Source organism: Anopheles gambiae, chromosome 3 (genome assembly GCF_943734735.2).
Source record: "Anopheles gambiae chromosome 3, idAnoGambNW_F1_1, whole genome shotgun sequence".
NCBI classification, from domain to species: domain Eukaryota; kingdom Metazoa; phylum Arthropoda; class Insecta; order Diptera; family Culicidae; genus Anopheles; species Anopheles gambiae.
Genome location: NC_064602.1, coordinates 10,489,611 through 10,516,590, shown reverse-complemented (window position 1 = coordinate 10,516,590; position 26,980 = coordinate 10,489,611). Strand labels below are relative to the sequence as shown.

Sequence of the window (26,980 nt, the reverse complement as noted above, 5' to 3'; positions counted from 1 at the left end):
GGGCCCGTCAACCGTCTGACAAATGTCAAATTTCCATGCGAACAGAAATGACAGTTCTCCACGCAACAAAAACAACACAAACAAGCACGTGCGTGGATCGGCCCACTTGCGCGGGGGAAGTGTTTCTACAAAATTTCCTTATTTTCCCGTGGCCAGAAACCGTGTTTCTTCTTTTTTCACCATAAAGTCCCCCCACACACGCCACAATGAGCGAGCTAGTCGAGTTGCGCCGTGAGCAGGCGATCCGCGAGTACGAGTGCATGAAGCACCTGAACCTGTTTACCGACGCAGAGATCCAAAGCATCAAAAACAAGCGCCACTATCACGATTTCAAGATCGAGCGGCGCACAAAGCGTTTGTCCGACTTTATCAACTACATCGCGTACGAGTGCAACGTGTTTCATCTGCTGCTGCAGCGCCGCCAAAAGCTACACATCAGCGCGGAATGGACCAGCCTGGAGCAGAGCATCCACCAGCGGGTGCGGGTGCTGTACAAGCGGGCAATGGCCCGGTTCGCGGCCGAGTATCGCGTCTGGACCCACTTCCTGCAGTACTGCCAGATGCGCCGGTTCTTCACCGAAGGGTCGCGCGTGCTCGACCAAATGCTGGGCTACCACGGCGACAAACCGAAGGCGTGGCTGTGCGCGATCGAGTGGGAGTACCGGCAGGCAAACAACGCGGCCCGGGCCAAACACTACATGCTGCGCGGTCTGCAGCGCCATCCGGAGTGCCGCGAGCTGGCGATTGGCTTCATCGGGATTCAGCTGGAGGAGGGCAAGAAAGTGGTGGAAAAAGCACGCGAAAGCAAGCAAGGACTGGTGGTGAAGGGTAAAGGGAACGATCCACCGCTGGACGAGCCGCAAGAGCTGGAACTGGAGAAAGCGCTCAAAACGGCGCAGGTGGTGTACAGGAACTTTGAGCATAAGGATATGCGGTTTTACGAACAACTGCTGAAGGAGTTGAAGGAGCACTGCCCGCTGTCGAATGCGCTGGCAAGACAAGCGGTAGCGGAAATGCGCGAAACGCTCACGGACCAGGAAGCCATGTGGCATCTGCTGGCGAAGCTTGAGCTCGAGGGAGATGCGTTCGTGATGAAGGAAGCAGAGCAAACGAAACCGCACGAACGGTTGGCAAGGTGTCTCGCCGTGTATAAGGAAGCGGTCGAACGGTTGCCGACGAAGAAAATGCACAGTCTGTGCATTGATACGATGCTTCAGCTGAACTCCTTGGAGGAGTCGGAGCACGATGAGAAAGCGAAGCGGAAAGCGCTTGCCGGTGCGTTCAAGCGAGCGCTCATCGATGATCTGCTCGACGAGGATAAGCTGCTGCAGTACTTGAAGCTGCTGCTACACAACAGCAACCCCAACGAGGAGCTGGTCATGAAGGTGATCAACAAAGGGCTGGAACAGTATCCCGCCTCGGTCGACGTTTGGTCGGCTTATCTGCGCTATCAAATCCTGCAGGAAGTGGGCGCAGACGAGCTGGAGCGCACGTTCCGCAAAGCCCTCAACACACTCCCCGAACGTGTCAGTCGGCTGGTGCTGTGGAAGCAAATGTTTCAATACTACAGCGAGCGGCCCGCTTTGCAGGGCACACTGGAGCAGCTGTTTCGACGGGCCATCGACCAGGAGCCGGACATTTCGAACCACTATCAGCCACTGTACCTCGACTACCTGATGGCGTCGGTCGGCGAGAATCTGGCCAAGGTGCGGAGCGAGTACCAGCGGCTGGTCAGGAACTACACCACCCCGCTCGAGCTGCACACGAAGATGGCAAGCTTGGAATCGTCCCAAACGCCGCCCGACGTTAGCGAGTGGCGCAAATGTTACGAGCACATGACGCTGTTCTATGGCAAGCAGGATGCCACCGTATGGCTGCAGTACGTGCAGTTCGAGCGGGATCACGGGCAGCCGAAGCACATGCAGTCACTGTACGAGCGGGCAAAGGGTGCGCTGGACGAAGATTCGTTCGCGACCTTCATGGCGGAGTACGAGCTTATTCGCAACCCGTACATCGTTCGTTATTAAGTAAATAAAGCGTACAGGCAATGTTTTCTGTAACAAACAATTTGTACGACTCTTCTTTTTCCCCTCTTCGTTATCTTACAGTTCCAATCCTGCCAAATCATCATCATCATCGTCCGGGCTGAGAAAGCTATCGAAGCAGGCGTTTTCTTTTGTGTTTGTACTGCTTGTTGGCTGTTGCTTCGCCGGGACAGCGGGGCTAGAGCGCTGCACAAACCCATCTAGTGTGCCTTTTCTCGGTCCACCACCGGGTGAGAGGGATTTGTTAAGGAATGGTTCTATATTCCCTGCATTGCAGGGCGCCTGCACGCTGGATGCGTCGGAGAAATCCTCATTGCACAGGCCAACGCGGCTGAGCGTTTCCTGCTTGCGCTGCAACATCGTCCAGATGATGTCGTCGGCCGTTTTCTTCGCGAGAAGGTAGCGCACGGTGACATTATCCGCCTGGCCGATACGGTGGGCGCGGCTTTCGGCCTGTGCTAGGGTCTGGAGGGGGGAGATTATGATAAAGAACGTTTGGAAATAAAGGGGAAATGGGTGTCACCTACACTTGGGTTCCAATCGAGCTCGGCAAACAGCACCAAATGAGCCGCGGTAAGTGTAATGCCCGCATTACACGCTTTCAGTGAGAGGACAGCGGCGCGGCAGGTTGCTTTCGATTGGAATCTTTCCACCAATGCCTGGAGGAGGGTTTGAAAGAGGGTTAATAGAGGGGTTTCTGTATCCTTTCTTTGCTACGCTCCAACTTACTCCACGTAGATCCGATCGCGTTGAGCCATCGATACGAATAAAGTCAACGTTCTGCTTCGATAAACTCTTCTCGATGGCATCGAGCATGACGTGATGGTGCGCAAACACGATAAACTTCTTATTCTCCTTTACAACTTCCTTCAGATAGGCACTATTGGGGAAACAAAAGAACAAAATTCTTATTTAAAAAGTCCAACAGCGATAAAAACCATTAATTCTTACCATACGGCCGGTGCTTTCGCTTCCGCCGTTACGCTGTAGTATTTAATCAACGCTTCCTCCCGCTGCCGTCCCTTGCTGGTGCTGTAATCCGCCGCATACGAGCTCATATTACCCTCCAACTCCTCGTTCGTCCACAGATAGGACGGATCGAGCACGACCGTCTCCCGGTTCTTCTCCGTCAGCTCCGACATGACCTCGTCCTTCGTCCGGCGGATCATAAACTTGCGCGCCAACAGCAGATTCAGCTCAGCCAGATTCGACTGCCCCGTTGCATCCCACCCAAAGTTGCTCTGCTTGCCGGCACAGTACCGCGTACTGTACTCCTTGAAGCTACAAAACTTACCGTCCAGCATCTGCAGCTGCGTAAACAGTTCCACCGGCCGCGACAGGGCCGGCGTTCCGGACAGCAACACAACGCGCCGTGCCCTTTTGGCCAGCGCCATCGCGACGGTGGTACATTTCGCTTTAAAGTTTTTCAGCGTGTGCGATTCGTCAAAGATCAGCATACCGAAGCCACGATCGAGCAGCTTCTCGCCGCAGCGCTCCATCATCGAGTAGCTGGCGATGAGCACGCGACACTCGCCAATGTAATCCTGGCCACTGTTCAGCGCTGCGATACTGTGCACGGGAATGTGCGGCAACAGCTGACGGATCTTGTGTGCCCAGCTGTCGCGCGTCGAGGCCGTGGTACAGACGAGCAGTGGCCAATCTTGCTGGTAGAAATCGGCGACCGCGATCGCTTGGTACGTTTTGCCCAGCCCCATCTCATCGGCAATCAGCGCCCGTCCGCCCTTGTCGATGGCGAATGCGACTCCTTCCTTCTGGAAGGCAAGCAAGCTTTCCACCAGGGATGGTTCGATTGCATTCAGACATATTCTGCTCGGTTTTGGCTTCGGACCACTGGCAAACTCTTGCATCACAAACTTGGGAATGCCACCGAGCACCACGTGCGGGTTGAGGGTGGCGATGCGTTCCTGCAGCAGGCTGTAATCCTTCATCTCGAACGTCCACTTTTTCGTGTTTGGTTCTGCAACGAAAGTGGAAGGTTTAGTGAAATGAAATAATGACTCTCAGCACTTGTGTTTTACCGTAACTTTTGGAAGGAATTTGTTTGAAAATGTCGATCATCTGCTCGTTGAACCCATTGGTTTCGACGACGAACCGAGTGTCGGACACGATCGAACAGGCACAGGTAACCGTCCGAACGAAGACCGGTGCCACCTTGGAGGGTGTTGCGTTTTTCGGTGCCGGTTTGGCGTACGGTACCGCCGGTGGGCCACGCTTAGCCTGGAACGATGAGCTCGATTTGCCAAACGATGATTGATTGCCACCGTAAAATGTACTGATAGTGAGCGGAGTTTTGTTGTTCGCTCCTGTTGCTGCTGCTGCTGCTTGTGCTGGCAGGACATTGCTTCGTTCGGTGGTCGCTTTACCACCGCCACTGCTGTTGGTTTGGCTTTCTAGACACTTTTTGCGCGCATTCAACCGTTCTATGGCCATTCGACGCTTTTCGGCTATTTCCTCGGATGTGCAGGACATTTTCAGGACATAACATTAGTGGTCAAAAACAGAGAACTGATCGCACGGTAACGAACACGAACATTGCAAAACAACACACACACAACAATTGTGATTGCCGCGCAAATTGAAGTTGCTGAGACCTTTGTTGCTGCATGGGCATGTTGTGAATGAGTTTTTAAACTGGAATTAATGTAAATTATTCTATGATAGTTGAGTGTATTACAATTAATTCCATCAATCGAGTTTACTCAAGATTTTGTCCAAATTTTAAAATACTTTTGAGGAAATTTCACAAAAGTTCATGTAAATACACGAACAATTTTTGTGATTTTTGCTGCATGGCCCATCTGTCACACATCGATTTGACATTTGACGCAAACTCGCACACCGGCTGGCAACCGTACGTAAACAATAAATACATAACAGAGCAACTCTGCATTTGTACCGCACCAATTTGTGAATCTTTTGCCATGAATAAACTCGTCGGCACATTTCTTCGCACGGTTGCACTGCGCCGTACGCTATCCGGGGGACAATCGTTTCACGTGCTCAACCGACAGTACAGCTACAAGAGTGACCTGGCGCTGGAAACCATCTACCCGAATAGCAGCCTCCGACTGTACACACCACCACCGCCCGCAGTAAGTGTTATGGGGTGTAATGTTTAGCAAAACTAACTGATCGGTTCCATTCTATCTAGCCAAAGCCCGATGGAACGTTTAACGGATACATTCCGCTGGAAAAGCTAACCATCTCGTACAGCCGTAGCAGTGGCCCGGGAGGACAAAATGTGAACACCGTAAGCACAAAGGTGGATCTGCGATTTCACTTGGAAACAGCCACCTGGCTGCCGGAAAACACGCGCAATCGGTTAGCCCAGCTGGTAAGTGTGGATTGGTGCACCGGAAACTATCCATCTGCGCTTCATTTAACACCTTAACAACTTTGCAGCACAAGGGACGAATCACCAAAGATGGATATCTCGTAATTAAAAGCGAACTGACCCGCTCCCAGCAGATGAACACGGCGGACGCGCTGGAAAAGCTGCGCACCTTTATACGCCAGGCCGAGCGGCCGGTTTCGGCGGAACCGTCGGAAGAGACGGTGGAAAAACTGCGCCGCCGGCACGAGAAAGCTGCCCGGGAACGGTTGGCCATGAAGCGGAAGCGTTCCGAGACGAAGGCTCAGCGGCAAGCACCTTTGTAAGCGGAGGACCTCCAAAAGATGTGTGTAGTAAAGTAACGCGTTTGAGTTTAAATGATGTTTAATGTTTTTTATTCAATGCGATGACACTGTGGAAGGCAGCTCAAGACAGAAAATTCCAATAGCAAAAAGGAAAAAATGCTCCAATTGGATAAATGGCTCTGACAGCTCATTTTCCAATAGGTTCTGCACGTGTGTGCCAATGTTTACGTTTTCTGACAGTCAAGTCGGCGTGTTTTTTGGGGAGCTCGGAGAACGTAAACAAACGAAACAGCGGTGACCGAGGTGTACAACTCCATACAGACTAAAAATGAACAAATCTCGTGGTGGCGGTGGTGGCAGTGGTAGAGGACGCAAGAATAATCACTTTCGGAAAAACCATCGCGATCGGGAAAGTCGCCCACTGGCCGAGAAACTATCAGACTTAGCGGTGGAAAGCGATTCCACGTCCGCATCGGAAGATGAAAGCGATCAATCCGGTTCCGGCCACAGTTCGGGCGGGGAGGAGGTGGAACCGAAGAACAAGTTCGATGTGGGAAAGCCGCCCAAATTTCCCGTCGCCATGTGGGACTTAAAGCACTGCGATCCGAAAAAGTGTTCGGGCCGGAAGTTGGCCCGGCATGGATTGATCAAAAACTTAAGGCTAGGACAAAAGTAAGTGGTCGCGGCAAGAAGCAAAGTGAAAGGAAATCAACATAATCTTCTTTTTCTACAGATTTCCCGGCCTTGTGCTAACACCCGTCGGGGTGAACTGTGTCAGCCCCCAGGATAAGGACATTATCAAATCTTCCGGCATTGCGGTCGTGGACTGTTCGTGGGCAAGGCTGGACGAAACGCCGTTTAATAAGATGCGCTCACCGAATCCTCGATTGCTACCGTTCCTGGTCGCGGCCAATCCGAGTAACTTTAGTAGCAATCCTTCGTCGAGGCTGGCATTTTGAATAGAATGTTCTGTTTTATTGCAGTTAACTACGGCAAACCGTGCAAGCTGTCGTGCGTTGAAGCGATCGCAGCCTCAATGTATATTACCGGCTACAAGCAGGAAGCACTTTGGTATTTGAACAAATTTTCCTGGGGCCACTCGTTCGTCGAGCTCAACCAGGAGCTTCTCGATGCGTATGCTGGTTGCGCCAACAGTAAGGAAATACTGGAAGTGCAGAAGCAATACTTGGAAACTGCACAGGATGAGCTGCAGGGCGAACGCGACTTTCCCACTTTTGAATCTGAAGAGGAATCAGAGGAAGAGGAGGAAGAAGAAGAGGAGGAGGAAGAGAATGATGAAGAAGAGCCGGCTATTGTAATAGAGCATGAAAAGGCGAAAAATACTGTGGAAACAGTAAAAGAAGCTACAAGCACTTAGGGAAATAGGCTGTAAATAAAATCTAACATATTGCATCATTGAAACGGTTTAATAATTAACGCATTTTTACAGTATTTTATCATTTTTTAACAACTAACAGGGTTGCTTTCCACATTGTCTCTAGAGAGGATGGTATTTTTTCTCGTTTTTTGCAAGGTGTTATAAATGACAAGGTGAAGTTGTTCAGAGCAAAATGACATTTCTCGACTTGACATTTCTCTTCCTGGGGCTCCGGTATAAAAATCGGGGAGGGCTGGTGCGGGGTAATGAAATTTGTATGCAGAAAGTGACAGATGTCCCCCAAAATGTCGCCCAGCAAAAGCGATAAAAATCAACCTTCTAAATACATTATCCTTGGTTTTTTGCTACAAAAATGTCATATTGTTATTGTTTGACATGACATTTGGCGACATCACGTCACAAACAGACGAGAATAGGTAAGCAACCCTGCATGCCGGTGTTTTGTTGACACTGGCGCTTGTCTCTGCCAGCTGATTCGTCTGCCACTTGCCCAGTGTACGTCAAGTAAAGTGTCTGCATCTACCGTCCTGTGCTCGAGCGACGACAATTCATTTTCATTCCTTCGCGTGTGTTATCCTAAAAGCCCCTACAAATGCCTGCTATGTTGCCGGAATCCGACTCGGAGGACGAGCTGCCGCCAGCATGGGAGGAGCGTGCCACTAGCGATGGTTTTGTTTACTACGTCAAGTAAGTACCGTTGCTCTTAAATGCCACCTCCCCTCCCTAGTGCTGACCACCGTATGCTATCCAATCCCGTTTTCTAGCCATCAAAGCAAAAGCACCCAGTGGACACACCCACGGACCGGGAAAATGAAGCGCGTATCCGGCGAGCTGCCGATCGGCTGGACGCGCCAAATCGAGGAGGACACCCGGAAGGTGATCTTTGTGGAGGAGAAAACGCAGCGCAAATCGTACACCGATCCGAGGCTCGCGTTTGCCGTCGAGGAAGCGCCGGAGCGGTTGAGCGAATTGCGCCAACGGTTCGACGGTGGCACGAACGCGCTGCAGGTGCTGCACGGGCGCGATCTGAACGGCAAGGTGGCGCTCATTACCGGGGCCAACACCGGCATCGGGTACGAGACGGCGCGCTCGCTCGCACTGCACGGGTGCGAGATTATCTTTGCCTGTCGCGATGAGCAGGCGACCCGGGCCGCGATCGATAAGCTGCGGGTGGAGAAGGAAGCGGCCGGCCAGCGGTGCAAGTTTGTGCCGCTGGATTTGGCCAGCCTGCGCTCCACCAAGCAAGCGGCGGAAGAGGTGAAAAAAGGGTACAAGTAAGTGTTTTTTTTATAAATGAAAAGTATCCCAAACGAATTGTCCTTACATTCTCCTCTCGCGTGTTCACCTCTCCAGGCACATCGATATGCTGATACTAAACGCAGGCGTCTTCGCCCTGCCCCATTCCATCACGGAGGACGGCTTCGAACGCACATTCCAGGTGAACCATCTGGCTCACCACTACCTGACGACGCTGCTGTCCGAGCTGTTCGATCACACGACGCGCATCGTCGTGGTGTCGTCCGAGTCGCACCGCATGGCCACACTGCCGGCCGGCGGACTGAGCGAAACCGACCTCTGCCCACCGCAGCACAAGTTCTGGAGCATGATCGCGTACAACAACTCCAAGCTGTGCAACGTCCTGTTCGCGATGGAGCTGGCTAAGGTGAGTGCCGTCTCTTCCGTTCCGCTATCTGCTGATGTTTTATCTTATCTGGGTTGCTTAATGGCGACTCATCGATCGAGGGGGGTGGGGTTCTCTTTTGACGGTTTCGGGTTTCGTGCCACAATCCATGTTCCCCAGGCAAGAGTCGTCCGCTATCGTTGTGGATGGCCTACGTGGACGTAAGTTTGGCTGTTCCGTAGCGATCCCGAAACAAAGCGTGCTGTGATATTATTACTAGGCAACCAAAGCAATGAAAAGCCGGCCTTACTTGCTTGCTATTACAAATGGAGGCGACTGTCGTTTATTTACACTGTAACCGCGTACCGTTTACATGTTTCCTTACACTAATTAACCGACCGAAGAAAAGGGGGGGAAAGTAGAACGAAAAACAAAGAACAATAGATAGAAAGTAACAGTTTGTATGGATGGGAAGAAGGAGGGAAACGGGAAGGTCCAATTCAGCCGTAGCTTCTTGCGCAAAAGGGAAAGTGGAGATTATAGTTAATCATAATAATATATGCCATATAACTGCTGCTAGCACGGGCCCGTCCCTGTAGGGGAACTTCAGCTCATCATCATTATCATCATCATCACCATCATCATCAGAGCATGAGTGCCGTCCGGCCGTCCGTTAGAGACTATTTTTGATAGCTAAAGAAACCCATTTCATATTTCATATAATGCTACATTTTGGGACCCCAAGCCGGTCGGTGTTCTCGGGGTCCTCGCACGCGTACGTAGTCTGTGGAGGTATTGTTTTTTTTATTCTCTCTCTAGTACCACACATGACACGTGTACGCCACGGTACAACATGTTTATTAACTGCAGGCTGCTGCTTCACCACATCCCATCATATCGCATAATCGCACAATCGAATGCGTTTTTTCCCTCGAATTGGTACCATCTGGCATTCCTTTATTCCAGACGGCAGTGTGTGTGTGTGTTTGCTAGTAATAACAGTAGTAGCAGCGCGTATTGTAGTTACTTCTTGGAAGAGATGGTTTATGTATAAAGACAACCCACATGTGCCACCACCACTTGGTTGCTGGCTGTTTGCGATATGAGTGGAGCGTAGTTTCCACCGGCGTACATCAAATCTTCCTTCAACCTCCAATTCCAAATTCATTTTAAAACCCTAAATTATCATCTAATGTAGCTTACAAGTAGTAGTTATAGTAAGTAGTGTGTTCCTGCTGCTTATCCAGCTTTTTTTTTTTTGTTTGCCCTTCAGCTCAATATTTGTTTGTCTATTTGTTTGTTACATTCTTCTGGCTGCGGTACTAACTAATGTGTTCCGGGGGGGAGGGCAGATGTTTGACCTCTTTGTTTGACGGAAGAGGAGGCTGCGCGCTAATGCTTAGCGTCCAACGACACACGATCAGCGAAAGCACAATGCGCGTTTTGATATTGTAAATATTCAACAAAAAAAAGTTATATTAACTGAAGAGTAATAATTCCCCTATTGTTGTTGTTTGCGCACATCCCCATTTTACACTGTTTTAATGTGGCTCTTGGTAAGAGGTACGATTCATATTTTTATAAGTTCATGCTTTTTCATGCATCGTACCTGAAACTGTGTCTTCTTGCTCTTTTTTGAACTGCGCCCCTAGATTCTGGGCCACAGAGGCTTACGGGAAGAACCAGGTTGCACTGTTGCATGTTTCCTGCGAGGAGCAGCACCATCCTCCTCTTCCTTTGTTTTAGTCTATATTCATCAAACACGTTGTTTCTTGTTTTCTCATGTGGTTTATATATAATGTATGGTTTATATTGCTAATATATATGGTGCTATTTCTGCTTTGCTTTCCCTTTTTTTTTTTTTGCTCATTCATGTATATATTAATGCTGCTTTACCCAATCCGCCGTTCTGTGCCATACTTTTGTTTTTTAAACGGTTAGCTTTTTTCTTCTTTTTTGTTTAACAGTTCACACAGTCTGCTGGGAACACTGTACTTATGGAAGCAGTTTCTGCTTTAAATGTTTCATACTGCAACCGCACCAATTGTTGCATGTTTTGGCTTAGAACCGTGTGTGTGTTTGTGTGTCGGGGGCGGGGGGATGGTAGAGAGGATCTTAAAGATATCGCCTCGCTTCTCAATTTTTAATCGGTTTTGCGTCCTAACTAATCAACTAATGTATACATATTAGTACGGCTTCTTTTTTATCGAGTATATCTCTGCTTCTTTTTTTTGTTTTGTTTCATGAAAACACATTCTCCCTCGCGTCGTTCAACTGTTTTCCTATTTGCGGCTGGATTTTTCTCTTTTTTTCTTGTATGGAAGGTTATAAAAATTAATAGCGGAAGGAAAACACAATCATTTCTCTATCTCACCCCCTCACGCTCTCTTCCATCATATCATCAATATCATGTTAGCATTAGTATCAACGCGGGGTTTTTTGCGTGTCTTCTTCTTCTTCTTCTGCTTCTTCTGTACAACCTCGCACTTTAGATAGTCAAAACCTTTACTTTAGATTTACAGGAAAAGAACAAGTGGGAAATTAACGTGAAAATAAACCCTTTTAAAAGGAGAAATAGAGGGAGACGGAAACCACAGAATTTGCAATAGTAACAGTTATAGTGTGCAGATAAAGGTTTACTAAACAGTGATCCAGCCCACTGCATTATGTTTTGCTGCTGGTTCCCCCATTGAGTGCATTGAGTGCGTAGAGCGATACATTGAATTTTAATGCGTTCATCATAAAATGTGCCTACCCAAAAAAGCCAACTGTACGAAAAGAGTTACATACACACATACATACACACACAAACAGGCTACCAGATACACACAGAGGTATATCTGCTGCGGGACGAAACCTAGGCGAAGACGAAGATCTAATCTTGATCTCATCTCTCTCAGTAGTAGGCCCTGTAGTAAACCCTGGTGCCCTCATGCAAATCTTCGCCCCTTTCCCTATGTCACAATGAGAAAAGGAGGCGCGACCCCCCCGTTCGACCGTTTCGTGTGTTTTGAGGCGTAAGTTAAAAACCCACTGACTGCGATACCGGACCTACCGAAATTGTGTCAAAAATAAAGCGCAATTGGGATGTGGTAGTAGCGTAAACAAAACAGAGCAGCCCCACTCGTGCACCTCCATCATCTACCCTCATCTTTCGCAGCAAATTTAGCTTCTCCTCGTGATTTTCTCGATCATTTCTGCGCCAGCGCTTCACAATTTTGCAGCCGCACTCCTTGGCTGCTGTGTGTTTCTCTCCCATTCTCTCTCTCTCTCTCTCCACTGTTACCTCATTGCACGTGGATGATGATGGCCGGGGGGTTAGTGCTGCTGTTCGGTGTCGATCGATCATTGCTGCTGATGATTGCCCTATCACAAGTGGCTGCTGGTTCGGCCGAGGTAATGGGGCGTTTTAGAGTTGTTGCCACCGCCGCCGCCGCCACCCTTTTTGTGGGATTGCGAACCCTTGGAACCACCTCCACCACCACCACCTCCTCGTCCACCACCACCGCTGCCGCCACTTCCGCCACTTCCACCACCACCACCACCACTACTGCCACCACCCATCGGACCGGACGCACCGAAGAAGCTTGGCGGTTGGGCAGCCGACTCGTCAATGTTGAGGGACGCGAACACGTTGTTTGTTTTTCCACCCCAGCCCTGGAACATGGAGGCCGATCCGAGGCGCGTTTCACCAGTCTGCGGTTTAGGTGCCTGTGGGAGAGGGGACAAAAAAACAGCAAAACGTTAAACAAAACCCCAATTCACCTCATCCCACTCTTGTCTGGATCAGTGCTGCAAAATGTCACTGTCAATGTCTGATGTCTGAAAAATCTGACTTAAACAAAATCCATATCAGCGTCACGTACTCGTATTATGATGATCAGAGCTGATACTCTAAACTATCGGCGTGACCAATGCTTCGTGACATTTTTGCGACCATCGCTTGGTCAGTTACTATGTCATGATTTTTTTTACAGTGATCACTTCTACAAAATGTGATCAGTGATGACATAGTCATGCCAAATTCCGGCTGAAACAAAATCATGTCAGCGTCACGAACTCTACTGTGATGATCAGAGGTGAGACTCAAACAGTTGGTCAGTCACTTGGTTGCGAATGTTGTGTTTGTGTCTAGTGGTTCAAGGAAACAAAATGAACGTGCTTTCTCGCTCTGTTTGACTCGACAGACAATCAAAGCAGACAGAGCGAGAAAAAATGTCTATTTTGTTGCTCAGGACCACACGCCAAGTATATTCTAGGAATGCCGTGATTATCGCTGACAAAAAATGTCGTGAGTTTCACCTCTGACCATCTCAGTTGTTGAGCTTAGTTGGTGAGCTGATTTGAACTTCGTTTCAGACATGAGTGTTGATGACTGAAAAAGTGCTGCATGTCGTTTTCGGCATTTCATGACGCACTTTGATTGAGTGTCAGCAATGAGCATCAAGCTACCACGGATATGTTCATTGATTTCGTTTGTGAATATCTCGTGATGTTCATGACATTTTGCAGCACTGGTCTGGATCATCACCACGATATACGTACCGAAATGTTTATCTTCTTCGGATCGATCGATAGCATGGTCCAGGCATTGTTGCGCGAGTTGGCCGGCAGCATAAACCCATCCTCATCGACCATGCGCTTGTTCTTCTGTGCACTTCCGCCACCACCGCCACCGCCGCCGCCGCCACCACCACCACCTCCACGACCACCACCACCGCCGCCACCACCACCTCCACCGCCACCGCGCGGTAGCTTGTAGCTGAGCAGCCAGTTCTTGTTCTCCTCCGCCTCCACCTCGCGCTGGATCTCCTCGCGCGTTTTCGGCGCCGCCTGGGCCAGTCTCCCTCGCCACTTATCCTTGCGCAGGTCGAGCAGGTCCATGATCATGAACCGGATGCGATTGCACACCGGCTCCCCGTTCGGCAGCAGTATCTGACGTTCCGAGATGCGCTGCAGCTTGTTGAAGCACTCCTGCAGCGTGCCGGACGAGTCCTGGGCGGTCGCCTCAATGCGCACGCCGATCGTGGTCAGCAGCTTGCACAGACACTCGAGCGACTCCTCGTCCAGCACGTCGTCCTGCAGCAGCTGCATGATGCACTTGAGCATAATGTTCGCGCTCAGCTGCTCCTGCTTGTACAGCGCACCGATGAAGCGGATCGTGCCGAGCGCTCGCCTCCGGATGCGGTTCGTCTGCTCCTCCAGCTCCATCTTCATGTCCTCGGTCTGTTCCGCGGTCTGTTCGCCCGCCTCCGTGCGCTTGTCGTTCTCCTGCTGCAGCTTCGTGTTGCGCTTGCAATCGGTGCGATGCTTCTCGAACTCCGCCTGGCACTGGGAGATGAGCACGCGCTTCAGGCTCATCACCTGCCCGGTCGCACCGCTCGGGCTAACCTTGATCTCTGTGCCGAGCTCCCGGCACAGCTGCGCGTACGTGTCGGAAAAGTTCGGCTCCATGATGGCCTTCTCGAACAGGATCTTGATGCAGTTGGTCAGCCGCTCTTCCGTGTCGATCGTGAGCGCCTTGATCTGTTCCTTCAGCACGCCAAAGTTCTCCGGCGTCAGCTTGTTGAGCGCGCTGCGGAACTCGCGCGACAGCTTCTGGGTCTTTTCCGTCTCCGGGTCGGCCGCCACCTTCGGCTGCATGAAGGACGGTTTCCACGCGTTCGAGGAGGACTTTAGCTTCACCTCCTCGCTAATGTTCAGGTTCACCTTGATCATCTGCCCGTCCGTGTCGTCCCCGCCCGCCATTGCGCCGGTGCGGGTCGACATCTCCTTCGCGGACAGCCGGCCACGGTACAGGTTGCGGTTCATGGGCGGCCGGCCACCGCCCGACGGGCTATCCATTCCGCTCCCTTCGCCCGCTGACGGCATCGGGCCGCCGAAGCCCATGCTCTTCATGAACGACGGCAGCAGCGAGTTGTCCTGTCCGCTGACGGCGCCAGCACCACCACCACCACCGCCGCCGCCACCACGACCGCCCATGTGCCGTGCGGAGGACACGAACGTGCCCGGGCTGGACTTGAGCAGCGATTTGCAAACGTCCGGTATCGTGGTGGGCTTCTCGCGCCCAATCGCCGAATCCTTCAGCGACAGCAGCAGATCGAGCGAGTACTTCTTGCGCACACAGCTCACCGCATCCTCGTTCAGCTTCTCGGACGTGCGGCGGATGCGCTTGCCAATCGACAGCCCACCGGTCGGCGTGGTCGGAGTGGCCGGATCCGAGGCGTTATTGTTGTTCCCGGTCGCTGCAGTGCCGCCGCCACCTCCATCGTTGTTGTTGAGCGCGTTGTCCGACGGTTCGGTGGTGCCCGGTTCCTCCTCCGCTTCACCATTTGCGTCCGCCGCCACCGGTGCGGTACCGTTTATGGACAGCTTCGTTACCGCATCCGCTACAAGGTCGATCTTGTTGTTGTTGTCCTCCTCCTGGCGCTTTTCCGCCACCGCTGATTGGGCCAGCGTGGCGACATCGCCACTGTCGGTTGCCATGCTGGAAAGGGGGTAAAGCTGCCGCTCCCTCTAGTGTTCCGTTCGTTCGCTTCCGTACACTGGATCACACCCTCCTCCAGGTTGCACAAATCGTTTCCGTAAAGCGAAACGAAACTGCCTCCCGGGGCTCACGCGCGTTGTGTGTGTGTGTGTGTAGAGCAAAAGCCCTGGCAGTGTGGAAGTTGTATGTGTATGTATTTAGCGCACTATTGGACAGTCTCTATTTGGGTACGAGGAACACAGAGTTTTTCACACTTTATGTATATGGCGAATGCGAATGCAGTTTGGCAGTGAGGATCGCGTATGTGTGTGTGATCGCGTACTTTGTTCGCGCTGCTATGCTTTAACACTTGACAATTCACAATGTTTGCTTCACAGTTTTCTCTTAAAGTACTGAACCTAGCACACTACCACCATTAGTATTTTGTGTGGATTGAAGGAACCAGCCTCGTCTTTCCGATGTGTTTGTCTAAAGAGAAAAAAAAGAAAAACAGAAAGGAACATTATTAGGATAAATTGTTGCAGTACGTTCACCAATAAACCACCTGTTGGTGGATAACGAGTTGACTGTGGCTCTTTTGGCCGCTTTGCGTACGTGCGTGCGTACATGTGTGTGTGTTATCAATATGACGTTGCGCATTTTACTGTGCGCAGCCGTTCCTTACTCTCGTAAGAAAAAAAGCAATGTTTTTTGGTGTTGTGTGAGGTCTTCTGGGGCCACCACACAGCTTCCCACACTGCTGGGACATTCTTCTTGGAACAGAGCTGATTTTGTTTCGATTAGAACATCACTGGGGGTTTCAATTGCAATAGTGTTCGCCGTTGATGATGATGATGATGATGGGAGGATATTTCTATGTCTTCCTGTCTTACAGTGATGGTTTAACACCGGCGGGGGCGACGACGACAACGACGACGACAGTGTCTTTTCTTTTCTATTTTTATCATTCGTAGCGGTGTGCAGTTTACACCGTCTTACACATGATGTGTGGGTGAGAATGTGCGTTGATGGTAGTAACTTCATTTTCTACTGTTTTTCCCCTTTTATCATCATTACAGGGTTTACCAGGAGTTCTCATCGCTGTGGGACACTTTATTGACTCTTTCTTATGTGAAATGAACTAAAAGTAATGGGAATTGGACTCTATAGCAAACTTGTTGGACAAATCCAATAGGAATTTCCGAGGCGCCTGTCTAAAAGGGTGCCATAGAGACCAATTTCCATCATATGAAGTTCACTTCCAATAAGAAAGAGTCAACGAAGTGTTCCGCAACTATGAAAACCCCTGGAAAACCCTGTAATTAAGCAGAATTAAAATACAGGTAAAATGCAACTAACTTGGGTTTTTTTTTATAACAATCCATCTCCCCATTAATTTAAATTGGTCGTTTTATCACAGCAAAAAGAGAATACAAAGACGGTTCTCTCCCTGTGTGTGTGTGTGAGTCTATGTGGCATATTCCTATCGCGAGCGAGCACACGATCGCGTGGCTGCTCTGGCTTTTCGCTTTGCTTTTGCTACAGGTGAAAGTGAAATCTCGGGTACTCGGGTTACTGAATGCTGAAACAACCGGCTCTTGCTTGCCCCCCATCTTACCTCCATTCTCCCTCCATTGACTTAATTAGATAATTACTGTTAACACACCGTCACACCCAGAGAGGCTGCCACTTGCCCCGCGTTCAATGCAGTTTTGCTTCAACAAGACACACTGGCTGCTGGTGGGCGATGCGTTGTATGTGTTGCTACCCCCAAAAGGTTGTCCTCCTTCCGCCGGCCGTGTAGTTTTAAGCAAAACCCCTTTTACGCGACTGTTAGCACATTTCGCGTCAAGGTCGTTATGGAGACGACGAAGAGAGGTGTGTGTGTGTGTGTGTGCTGCACAAAAAAAGAGGTTTGTGGACCAATTTCGGGAGAGGTGGAATGGAAACCGGACTCCAAAGCGACCTATAGCGTTGCCACCACCACCACCACCACCAGGTGAATTGCGTGTGGTATTGTGTGAAAGCCCCTCTCTTGCTTGGGGTTTTCTCTCTCCTTGTCTCGCTCTTTTCCATTTTCCATTTTTTTGTGCGCGCCCCAATTTGAACGAAAATTCCACACGCAGCAGTGCAACAAAGTGTGCAACAACGAGTAGGGGAGGCCGAGTGGGGGATAAAATCGAATGAAATCAAGTGAAAAAGTGCAGGCCTGTTGCTAGGTGGTGTGGGACAGCACACCATTTGGGTTGGATTTTTGCACCACCTTATGGCGGCGGCTTCTTATGCTTCTTTTGCGCGCAGGTTTCGTGTGTGTGTGTGTGTGGGAAGAAGTTTGCACGCGTGCAAGTCTTTTTTGCATGTCCCAAGAGCAGCAGCAGCAGCTAGTGTAATGGTAGTTTACTTCTCTCTGAGGGAAGGGAGCTTTCAGGCCACAGTGACACAACAAAGATCATGTTGCTCGATCACATCATGCTTGATCGAACGCTGTCTTGTCTCGCGGTATCAATAACTACTGCAATGGAAGATCATTCGGTTTTCACTGCAATAGTCTCGTTTTGCGCAACATAGTTGTTGGCGGGTTCGATTTCTCACGAGACCGCATTGGGGCGCAACTTTCATTCAAAAGCCGGGCCGGGCGGAAGACGGTTGGGCCCAATGCGTCCACGTGCGTGCCTGTGTGATGCGCGCAATGCAATGCCGCTGGATGCAAGATTGCGTGTGATGCATTTCACTTCTCTCCACTTCACCACTTCGCAGTAAGTTTTTCCTCTTCGCAATGCTCTTGTTGGATTAAGCCCAAGTCAGTCGGTGTAAAGTTTTCCCGTTTGCAATTTTCCCCCGCTCTGCTAAAGTGGATTGGAATTCCGTTTCTTCTGCTGCTTCTTGTGGGTAAGGAAGAGTGGTGGAGGGGGGCACACACATCAGTGTATCCGCTATCTTTTTAAACCCGTTGCAAAACCTGGTATTCAGGTGAGAGCAGTGCGGTGGTGGTGGTGATGATGATCGTACCGGCTTAAAACTGTAAACGTTGCCCTATTTTTTCTCTTTCAATAGGCCAAAGTCGTGGGGTCTTCGGCAGTCTCTCTTTTTAAAATTCGATGGCGTGTTGGGGTAATTTTCGGCCTGCTCGTGTACGTGTACGCTGGAATTTGAGGTCACCTGCAGGAGGATGTATTCAGGCATTAAGTCAATGCTGTTTGAAGAGACAATTCATTATTTTTTTTGTTAAATTGTATTTCAAATCAAATATGAAACGATGACATCAGCCAGTCTCATTGCATCGCTTCCTCATCGTTGTTGCTCTGATCAACAGAGAAAGCCTTTCCTTGTCGGCGGAATTGGAATTGCACTTTCCATTGGATCATCACACCGACACACACACACACGTGCGCATGAATTGGAAAGCTGCTGCTGTCTAAAGAAATGCCGAAGTAAAGCACCACACACATGCAGCATTGGCATGCAAGAAAGCAAAAGAGAGAGGGTGAGTTTGTGATTTTCTTCCGTGGTCGTTGCGACCGTTAAGAAACGACAAAGATGTGTACTCCCTCCTCTCTGGACGAGTGTGTGCGAATGCAATAGACGAAGAGGAAGCGATCGTTTAGGAAACGGGGACGTCAGACAACCCCCTAGCCCTAGAGCACGACCTTCAGAGGACGAATCGATACGGCAAAGGTAAAGCACGAGACGATGCAACACGACGAACACGGCGTGTGTCTTGGTGGTGGTGGTTTGATTTTCTACGAAGAAAATAGGTGAAAAGGTTTTTTGGCCCTTTCTCGCAGCAGTCTCTCGGTTGCTCGGAATGTCTTTGTTGTAAATGCAGAATGCATTTACCGTCTAGAAAGGGGATGCATTTGCTCGGTTCGAACAAGAACGGGCACATAAAGGAGGACAATTATCGAGAGACAGACAGAGAGAGAGGGAGAGAGAGAGAGATGTTCTTGTTTTTCGCCCTAGAAAAGGTCGTCCCCCGCTAGTTCGCTCGTGGCCCCTCCAAGACACAGTGTGTGTGTGTGCCCAGGGTCCTTTCCTCCAATGGGCGATGTTTACGGATGCAAAGCTGCCACACTAAACACACACACACACAGCCTCACAACATTCGTATCATTTGTGGCTCGTGTGCGCTGGGGCGGTGGTGGTGTCTATCACAGACATTCCCGTTATCAATTGAATGTCTTCCCGCGAACGTGTGTGTTGTGAAAACTAGCTGCCCGAAGCAAAAAGGCAGGCACAGACATCCCGTTTGCTTTTTTTCCGGAAGCTTCATCAAAACCCGACGACAAAAATCAACAAAGCAAATGAATGGCGAATTCAGGAATTATAAGACCCGCCCAGAGACAATGCCCGTTCAATTACACACGATGGTGAAACTCGGGCTGGTGTGGGGCGCGCGACAAGCACAAACAATGGCGGGGGCCAATTTGCTCCTTTTGTTAGAGAGGGGCATCCTTTGCTAGGATGCTTTTTCCCTCGAAAACGGGTGGACAATACTCGAACACACGGAGCAGGAAGAGGAGAGACACAAAAATCCGCTACGTTGGCATGTTTCATTCATGATTCCGTCCATGGCGCTCTCTCTCTCTCTCTCACATACACGAAACAAAAAGACTCTCTTGCTTAACCCAAAACCCCGCTTCTCCGTTCTCAACACCACCCCTCGCCCGCGCGGTCATGAGGTGCACACACACATACGCACACACCCACGTGCAGACACAATGCTCTTATGCAATTTCTATGCGCTTCCCCAAAAAAGGCGAACTACACATCGCCGCCAGCATCGTGCACACGGAGGGGAGACAACGACACGTGCACGGTTTTGTGGGTAGCTCCCCCCGCGCCCGTCCCCTCTGTTACGTGCACCAACTCGCTTGCGGTAAATGACGCATCAACTTTCATAGAAGTAGAAGCAGGCTACGATATTTCGTCTTAAGTTTTGGGTCATAATTGCACTTGCAAAAGTAGTGCAATGTCATCGAAGGCAATCAAAAATGGGGAGCGCTGTGCAGTCTTATGACACACGACGGATGCATCACACACACACACACACACACACACACGCACACAAGCACCGAATCCCATGCGGGAATGGATGATATCGCTGCACTGCATGTTTGAGTGTGTGCGGATTCGCGGAAACGTTGTGTGCTTCTGTGCGTTTCAGTGTGTACGTGTGTTGTTGCGTTTGCGAATTTTGGTGCGATTTTTCGTCTGTGTCACCACGTCGTCTCTCACAAGGTGGTGAATGCCTTCTTGTCGCTGTGTGTGTGATGTTTTTTTTTTTGCTGTGCGTCTGCTAGAGCCCGCAGAGTTTCGCACCGAAACCCGTCGTGAATGACCTAGAACGGAGCAAAAATTCCATAGCACATGTGAGCAAGACGGCAGATACAGCCATACGCGCGCACACACATAGACACACACACACACACGCAGAACGCCTCCCGTACGGACACATCAAAGCAACCCCCATTGGGTGTAAAGGGCACGCGGGATTTCTGTTAACACGCGCGCTCACTGTTCGGTTCGACTTCGTATCGTGTCGAAATCCTGCAGTAGGCATTGTACAATGGGAAACGAATCACGCACACGCACACACAGAAACACACACAAACAATTGTGACACGTAGCACACACGCAGAGGCAAAGCAAGCCCGTGCACACACTGGCCGGACGACGGGAATCGCCGTTTGTAATCCTTGGGCTCCCGTTTGTGTTAGAGAGAGAGTGTGTGTGTTTTTGGGACCTTTCCCGTGCGGGTTTCGCGATCCGCCGTGACTGTAAATTACACACACACACACACACGCACGAAAAACGTGTAAGAATACGCACACTTTTTTATAGATTACACACGGTTTCGCTACACGGAGGCGCACCACCAGCACCGAGAAGATTCACTTTTCTTTTGAGCAACACGACACACGGCTCTCTACCATCACCAACACACCGACCGCTGCTGCTGCTGCTGACGGCATTCCATTCCAACACCATTGCAGCGCACACACGCGGAGAGGTTTCGTTTTCTGATTTTTTCTTCTTCTCGCAGTCTGTGTCTCGCTGTAGTAACACGGGCCGACGACAATCACTCACCTAGTGTATTCACGCGGGGACCGTTTTTGGGGGGGTCTTTTAGAGTTCGTTGCGTAGTAGTAGCAAGACCAAGACACACTGACAACACTCCTCTGTCTGGCTAATATCCTTTGCAAGAAGAAGAAGAAGAAGCCCCCACCGATGATTGCGCACGCGGTGATCGTTGTTTTGTGCGCCCTGGTTTATCGGCCCCTCGCCTAGCCGTTTCCGTCTGTTCTTTTGTCTCCGGCTCCTGCCAGAGCTGAACAAAAACAATCTCACCTACCAGCGGGCCCTTTCATACAATGAAAGGCGGCGGCCCCCGCTCGTCAATGGCAAACAGGGGAGGAAATTACGCACACGTGCGTGGTTAAAATGACAGCTGCTATTGCTGTTGCTGCTGCTCCTCCTCCAGCAACCAACCCGTTATCCCTGTCTGTTTCTATCTCGCTCTCTCCCGCTCTGCTTCACCGTTCCCTTGTGCAGTGACAGTTTAGGGTAGCGTTTTCTATCCAATTTTTGCTGCTGGAGGCACTACCGGAATTTGTAACACTTTTTCAATCATTTTCTAACATTAAAAGATGTTTCATATTGAATTTGTGTTGAATTTTTTAAAGTAATTTCTAACACTGAAACCACTGATTTATGAAGGGAACAAGACGGGAAGAAAAGGGATAACAAATTCCATTGCCTACTTGGCGACTGGTTAGGCACAAGCAGTAGGAGGAAAGCAGTTGCAATTTTGCTTTGGAAATTGTCTTCTCTCTGTTACAAAAAAAATCCATCCACGATGGACTTTACACCCCATCGGTGCCTCGTCGACACGTCGGTAAGGTGCTGGTGGAGCTTAGAGGAGGGCAGAGCGAGGGGGTTACATTACGCTCTCTTTCCGGTTTCAGACACACAGGTGAGAACGGAGCAGTGTGCGTTGCGATGACCGGGCGCAAGGCATCGCTTGCTTTTCGCAACTTCATTCGCACTCTATGAATAATCTCATTGACCACGGGACAAGTACAAGAACCGCCCTCATGGTGTGTGCGGTGGCGTATTACCTTAAAATACGCAATCTCACTAATCTAGCAGCCTGAAGAACAGAGCTCCCCTCGAAACGGTTCTCTCTCGCTCTCTCTCTGTCTCTCTCACAGCGCTCTGCGTGAGGAAAGGTTGGCTGATGACGAGACGGCCCCAAAATGACGGGCGATAGTGGTTCACCCCGTCCGAATAAATCCGTCACCCGTCGACGTTCCGGGTGGGGGACAACGAGACAGCTCCTCTCCCGCTCCTGCGGCCCCTACACGCCACACATAATTGCCTGCGCACAGCAGACAGCAACCCTTATTGCCTCTCTTCCCTTTGCTCCTAGTCTTTCTTTTTGTGAGCCACGGTGTCTCTCACGCACGCATGTGAACCCGAGCGCACACACACACTCTCATGGGCACACGCACGCACGCACCGATGGTGAGATTTATTTCTATTACCTTGCACAGAAAACAGCACACGAACAGAGCTCTGGAGCACACGACGACTGCGGCACTGTCTCTTTCTCGCTCACTCTCTCGGTTCTTGGGACAGATGGTGGAGGCTTTTGTGTCGCTTTCTGTTCGTCGTTTTTCTGTTGTGATGAGGTTCAAACTGGCGATCGCTGGTGGACTGTTCCGCAAACCGGGACGCACGCAATGTTGAGTTCACCGATTGTAGAGATTTTGAGGCTCCTGTACTGCACCACACCGTGTAACGTGGTGCAGATTTCAAAAGGATTGCAAAATGGATCCACTGCTGTCAGTTTGCGTGTGGCAGCTGTCATCAGGTTGGATCGCGGTGCGCACGGGCGGGCGGGTTGGATCGAGCCGGTGTGTCAGCCGCCATCTTGGACGAGTGATTGGAATTTCTACGGGTGAAATTCGCACGAAAGTGAAAATAATATTCTGTGAGATGGGGATTAAAATTTCGTGGGAATCATTCAAAAAGATTGGCTTTTATTTAAAAAAACCTTTTATTTCTCATTTCAGCGCTGGAAATCCAGAGGCATCGCGGTGTTTGTGCTCCATCCGGGGAATATGGTTTCGTCGGCCCTGTCTCGAAACTGGTGGTTCTATCGCTTCCTATTTGGGCTGGTTCGTCCGTTTACAAAATCGCTGGTAAGAAACGATTCCCATCTCAACCGTTTATCGATAACCATTTCAATAATCTGGTACCATTTGTTTTAGCAACAAGCGGCCAGTACCACTGTTTACTGTGCAACAGCGTACGAGCTGACCGGCTTGACTGCACTGTACTTCAACAACTGCTACGTCTGTGAGCCGTCCGGTGCATCCAGAAACGAGCAGCTGCAGCAAAGCCTGTGGGAGCTTAGCGAGAAAATGATCCAGCGTGTGATGGGAGCGCCGGGCGCCCAATAAGGTAAAGCAAGGTAAAAACAGTAAATGATTTTACTACTGCTGACGACTTCCGAAAAATACATCCTTCTTTATTGATGTGCAACAAGACGAGCTGATTTGAGTTTACCCACCTGTACTAACAACGATGACATAACACGTGTTGTGTAGTTTGAAGAAAATCGCTACTAACATCTTGCTGACCCTATTCTAACATCTCTTGAACGTGATGCAAACTTTGCTAAATGCTAACATCCAACCGTACTATAAAGTAGTAAAATAAGTTATACATGCCCACTCCGTGTGCGTGTGCATGTGCAATCTGTTCTGTTTTGTTTGTTTTCCTAAAAATCTGTAACACGCCCCTTGCGCTCCCAATCCCCGTACCGGGTCGGTTCCGGTCCCTTCGGTCCACCGATTTCGCCCGTGTTTGGGTTCGTGTTGTTTGGCCACGGCTCGAGCGGTTCCTTCTCCTGGTACGGATGCTTGCCAACGATCTCGTCCAGCTTGCCGATGGGTGTTTTTTCGCGCAGCTTCTTCTGGAACTCCTCCATCCGCGGACTGACCGGTTTGTCCGACGGTGGTTTGTTCGTCGAGAAAGACAGCGAGGGAACTATGATGGGAAGAGACCATAGGGCAGTAGGAACAGCTGATGTTGTAGTGGGGCAAACCATACGCATTGCGGTATTTAGAAGTACCGTACGATTGCAAGCGTGGTGAAATATGTACGCAGCGGGGGATGCTGCGCAAAGATGAGATTTATCCGGGACTAGCGATGAAACTTACCGAAATTGACAACATACACGTGCCGGATGGAGGAGGAAAATTTGTTCACCAAAACTTTGGACGTCATCATGGCGAAAATGAGAGGTGATTGTGTTTGCTGGAGTGTTATGGAATATTCACCGAGGTGCAGAATTCTCGTGCTAGCGGTGATGATGTTTTGTTTTGAAAAATAGCAAAAGGGAAAAAGCAGATTTCGATCCGTCACCATTGACGTTCTGCGTGTTGAGGGGTAGGAATGTCAATCTGTTCTTCGCGTTTGGTGAAATATTTCAAACTTCCTTGACCGTTTGAAAGATTTCCGTATGTTTTCATAAAAATTTAAATTTGAAATTGGATTCTGTCAACCTATTGGAAATTCGCTACGTGAAACGTGAAGCTATTGGTGAGATAGGAATCAAAGAAAGTAGTGCTGGCCATAAAGTAGGAAAATGATCAAATACTACGTCATAGAACGAAAATTTCCTTATTGGATTGGAAAAATATTTATATTGCAGTATTCAAATTAATTCAAATACATTAACAAATCTAAAAGACGTAAGGGGCATTGTTTACAGTTGAGCACGTGCCAGCCATACGTTTAATTCGCTTCGTTTTATTAACACCATAATGTTACGATGCAACAGATTGCTTTTAATTGCCAACAAGGGAGAGATTCTTAATAATGGCTTAGTCCGTCTTCCACATCCATATTTGAGAAGCTTTTTGGCAAGTGTTCGTCACGAGGAAAGAGCCTAAAGGATAGAACCTGTAATTGGCTAGAGTGGAATAGAGTACTTATGGAACTATGGGACTTTACTATAAGCTCTTAAGTAGAATTTTGAATAATAATCAATTACATTTGAAATACAACCGACAAACAATCTTGTAGCGTTGAGTATTAAATAAATAAATAACATCCATCGAAATAAATCTCACAGTTAAACAAACTCGAAAACACGAACTGTTCTTGAAGGCAACGAAAGAAACGTCAATTTTCACCTTCATCGTAGTAAAACTCTCCCCTCCACATGATCACTATTTAATGAGCTACCCATACCACACATCGCACCCAACTCCCCCCCATACACACACGTACAAGTGGTACAGCATCAGATGCATTATAACCAATTCCTATGGGATGTATGTATAGATTGACGAATACAAATACAGAATGCACAACACCCTTAGCAGGAGATACCGGGACGAGTAACGGTGAAGAGAAAATTGATTTATCCTACAACGCGATCCTCAAGAAACGATCGGAGCCGCCCGCCAAGGTATGGAAATAATCTGCCCTCCTTGTCGCGCGTGTGTGTGTGTGTGGTGGATGTGTTTTCCGTGTGGGTAGACGAACAAGCTGAAAATAGATTCCATCCAATCGTATGGAATAGGACGAGACCCCACCATTAGGCACGGGTACCACTATACCACACGCCCCGAGAAGACCAAAGCGGATGATCGTTTGCATTCCACTGCAGAGAAGACAAGAAGTAGAAGAGGTTATGCAGGGATGCATCACGGCTGCACCGTGTAATCTCCGTTTTGATGCATGTTGAGCAAGTGCAGTTTTTCAGTTCCAGCTTCAAATAACCGATTGCACCGTGCGTGCGTGCGCGTGAGCGAGAGCAAACGATAGGCGCGCATGTAGCGTTTCTTCAGCCCTATTCACTCCCGTTCAAATGGAAAGCCCTAGGTGTATCGCGTATCGTAGTAGCTGGCTGTGACAAGCTCAAATGTTCAAAATTGATGGACCTTTCAGTAGTTTAAATAGCTCATTAACCAGTGAAAGCACTTAGATATCGATAAAATGCTACACTAATCGCACACGCGGTGTGGCCCAACGGTTGTAAGTTGTACAAATTGTACCATATAAAGCTGGACCGGGAGGCTGGAATTGCTTAATGTTGTCGTGTTTGGTAGGATTTCCATTTTAAAAGCAACGAAGCGGTTCGTTCATTTGCGACAGGTGCTTCCGTTGTATGGTGTTGGAGTTTATTGGTAAAAGTAGCTAAGCTAATCAAAGATGAAGGATGACTATCACTATAATCAAGCGTCATAAGTGAGGTCTTTTCCAAAATACAGTGGTAAATGTTAAACGTTTTAACAAAAGGCTTTCTGTAGCATCCACTGTAAGTTTTAACTAAAGGCATAAATTAAGCTATTGGGGCAGGAAAATAGATCTGTTAATCTGCCGGCCATGTGCTAATATGCTGAAACTCCTTCCTGATCTTACTAGCTAACTTACGCCTTAACTTATTTTGGCAAACAACTGGAATCAATTGGTAAAATTTAATTTGGTAAAATTTAATTGGTATTCTCGACAAATTAGACAACTTACGCCAATACCTGGATCACACAAGCGGGCACTTTTTAACCCGCCTGCTCTGCTCTGGTCTGATCTTTCAACATACGTACACTTTGTAGATCAGCTTTCCGCACATAGGTGTTGCATTTATCAACAAAACATTAGTCAAACCCTACGGCTCTGCATTGTTGTGGTGTGATAAAACATTCATTAATTCAATTTGCACTTCATTCGATGTGTTAAGGCGATGGTGTTTTAAAAATAAGTTAAAATTGGTTGTT

At 49.2% G+C, this 26,980-nt stretch overlaps 7 protein-coding genes across 10 annotated transcripts; 4 read left to right on the top strand and 3 right to left on the bottom strand.

Moving 5' to 3' along the window:
* Positions 1-62: 62 nt before the first annotated feature.
* LOC1277550 (U3 small nucleolar RNA-associated protein 6 homolog) lies at positions 63-2,722 on the top strand. Its single transcript, XM_061658159.1, has 2 exons — positions 63-2,027; positions 2,109-2,722. The coding sequence occupies exon 1, from the start codon at positions 207-209 to the stop codon at positions 2,025-2,027; it is 1,821 nt and encodes a 606-aa protein (XP_061514143.1). The 5' UTR covers positions 63-206; the 3' UTR covers positions 2,109-2,722.
* On the bottom strand, positions 2,051-4,797 carry LOC1277551 (SWI/SNF-related matrix-associated actin-dependent regulator of chromatin subfamily A-like protein 1). Its single transcript, XM_317019.4, has 5 exons — positions 4,085-4,797; positions 2,997-4,023; positions 2,775-2,925; positions 2,573-2,704; positions 2,051-2,510 (listed from the first exon to the last, which is right to left on the bottom strand). The coding sequence occupies exons 1-5, from the start codon at positions 4,533-4,535 to the stop codon at positions 2,103-2,105; spliced, it is 2,169 nt and encodes a 722-aa protein (XP_317019.4). The 5' UTR covers positions 4,536-4,797; the 3' UTR covers positions 2,051-2,102.
* Positions 4,798-4,893: 96 nt separating this feature from the next.
* LOC1277552 (large ribosomal subunit protein mL62) lies at positions 4,894-5,775 on the top strand. The gene is made up of 3 exons (XM_061658164.1): positions 4,894-5,158; positions 5,218-5,400; positions 5,469-5,775. The coding sequence occupies exons 1-3, from the start codon at positions 4,988-4,990 to the stop codon at positions 5,721-5,723; spliced, it is 609 nt and encodes a 202-aa protein (XP_061514148.1). The 5' UTR covers positions 4,894-4,987; the 3' UTR covers positions 5,724-5,775.
* Positions 5,776-5,921: 146 nt separating this feature from the next.
* Positions 5,922-7,124, top strand: LOC1277553 (18S rRNA aminocarboxypropyltransferase). The gene is made up of 3 exons (XM_317021.6): positions 5,922-6,374; positions 6,436-6,620; positions 6,686-7,124. Exons 1-3 carry the CDS (start codon positions 6,031-6,033, stop codon positions 7,078-7,080), a joined length of 924 nt encoding a protein of 307 aa, XP_317021.5. The 5' UTR covers positions 5,922-6,030; the 3' UTR covers positions 7,081-7,124.
* Positions 7,125-7,471: 347 nt separating this feature from the next.
* LOC1277554 (WW domain-containing oxidoreductase) lies at positions 7,472-23,740 on the top strand. Of its 2 annotated transcripts, XM_317022.5 has the most exons (5): positions 7,472-7,788; positions 7,866-8,375; positions 8,455-8,764; positions 23,264-23,392; positions 23,462-23,740. In XM_317022.5, the coding sequence occupies exons 1-5, from the start codon at positions 7,694-7,696 to the stop codon at positions 23,651-23,653; spliced, it is 1,236 nt and encodes a 411-aa protein (XP_317022.4). In that variant the 5' UTR covers positions 7,472-7,693; the 3' UTR covers positions 23,654-23,740. The 2 variants fall into 2 exon arrangements, with proteins under 2 accessions (XP_317022.4, XP_061514145.1); XM_061658161.1 differs by lacking the exons at positions 23,264-23,392; positions 23,462-23,740 and adding an exon at positions 18,243-21,002 and having other exon boundaries at positions 7,547-7,788.
* Positions 9,033-23,059, bottom strand: LOC133393380 (eukaryotic translation initiation factor 4 gamma 3-like). Of its 3 annotated transcripts, none has more exons than XM_061658156.1 (3): positions 22,733-23,059; positions 13,268-15,677; positions 9,033-12,433 (listed from the first exon to the last, which is right to left on the bottom strand). In XM_061658156.1, exons 2-3 carry the CDS (start codon positions 15,206-15,208, stop codon positions 12,092-12,094), a joined length of 2,283 nt encoding a protein of 760 aa, XP_061514140.1. In that variant the 5' UTR covers positions 15,209-15,677; positions 22,733-23,059; the 3' UTR covers positions 9,033-12,091. The 3 variants fall into 3 exon arrangements, with proteins under 3 accessions (XP_061514140.1, XP_061514141.1, XP_061514142.1); XM_061658157.1 differs by lacking the exon at positions 22,733-23,059 and adding an exon at positions 21,276-22,074; XM_061658158.1 differs by lacking the exon at positions 22,733-23,059 and adding an exon at positions 21,018-21,163.
* LOC1277556 (succinate dehydrogenase assembly factor 4, mitochondrial) lies at positions 23,701-24,626 on the bottom strand. The gene is made up of 2 exons (XM_317025.4): positions 24,416-24,626; positions 23,701-24,242 (listed from the first exon to the last, which is right to left on the bottom strand). The coding sequence occupies exons 1-2, from the start codon at positions 24,621-24,623 to the stop codon at positions 23,974-23,976; spliced, it is 477 nt and encodes a 158-aa protein (XP_317025.5). The 5' UTR covers positions 24,624-24,626; the 3' UTR covers positions 23,701-23,973.
* Positions 24,627-26,980: the final 2,354 nt, after the last annotated feature.

Excerpts from the sequence above, each read along its gene's own strand:
- LOC1277550 (XM_061658159.1), top strand. The coding sequence starts at position 207 with ATGAGCGAGCTAGTCGAGTTGCGCCGTGAGCAGGCGATCCGCGAGTAC.
- LOC1277551 (XM_317019.4), bottom strand. The coding sequence starts at position 4,535 with ATGTCCTGCACATCCGAGGAAATAGCCGAAAAGCGTCGAATGGCCATA. Across the intron at positions 4,024-4,084 it reads AATTCCTTCCAAAAGTTACG|AACCAAACACGAAAAAGTGG; the intron begins GTAAAACACAAG and ends CTTTCGTTGCAG. Across the intron at positions 2,511-2,572 it reads AGCTCGATTGGAACCCAAGT|ACCCTAGCACAGGCCGAAAG; the intron begins GTAGGTGACACC and ends TCCCCCCTCCAG.
- LOC1277552 (XM_061658164.1), top strand. The coding sequence starts at position 4,988 with ATGAATAAACTCGTCGGCACATTTCTTCGCACGGTTGCACTGCGCCGT. Across the intron at positions 5,159-5,217 it reads ACACACCACCACCGCCCGCA|CCAAAGCCCGATGGAACGTT; the intron begins GTAAGTGTTATG and ends CATTCTATCTAG. Across the intron at positions 5,401-5,468 it reads GCAATCGGTTAGCCCAGCTG|CACAAGGGACGAATCACCAA; the intron begins GTAAGTGTGGAT and ends ACAACTTTGCAG.
- LOC1277553 (XM_317021.6), top strand. The coding sequence starts at position 6,031 with ATGAACAAATCTCGTGGTGGCGGTGGTGGCAGTGGTAGAGGACGCAAG. Across the intron at positions 6,375-6,435 it reads AACTTAAGGCTAGGACAAAA|ATTTCCCGGCCTTGTGCTAA; the intron begins GTAAGTGGTCGC and ends CTTTTTCTACAG. Across the intron at positions 6,621-6,685 it reads CCTGGTCGCGGCCAATCCGA|TTAACTACGGCAAACCGTGC; the intron begins GTAACTTTAGTA and ends GTTTTATTGCAG.
- LOC1277554 (XM_317022.5), top strand. The coding sequence starts at position 7,694 with ATGCCTGCTATGTTGCCGGAATCCGACTCGGAGGACGAGCTGCCGCCA. Across the intron at positions 7,789-7,865 it reads GGTTTTGTTTACTACGTCAA|CCATCAAAGCAAAAGCACCC; the intron begins GTAAGTACCGTT and ends CCCGTTTTCTAG. Across the intron at positions 8,376-8,454 it reads GAGGTGAAAAAAGGGTACAA|GCACATCGATATGCTGATAC; the intron begins GTAAGTGTTTTT and ends TCACCTCTCCAG.
- LOC133393380 (XM_061658156.1), bottom strand. The coding sequence starts at position 15,208 with ATGGCAACCGACAGTGGCGATGTCGCCACGCTGGCCCAATCAGCGGTG. Across the intron at positions 12,434-13,267 it reads CGAAGAAGATAAACATTTCG|GCACCTAAACCGCAGACTGG; the intron begins GTACGTATATCG and ends CCTCTCCCACAG.
- LOC1277556 (XM_317025.4), bottom strand. The coding sequence starts at position 24,623 with ATGGTGACGGATCGAAATCTGCTTTTTCCCTTTTGCTATTTTTCAAAA. Across the intron at positions 24,243-24,415 it reads CGTGTATGTTGTCAATTTCG|TTCCCTCGCTGTCTTTCTCG; the intron begins GTAAGTTTCATC and ends TTCCCATCATAG.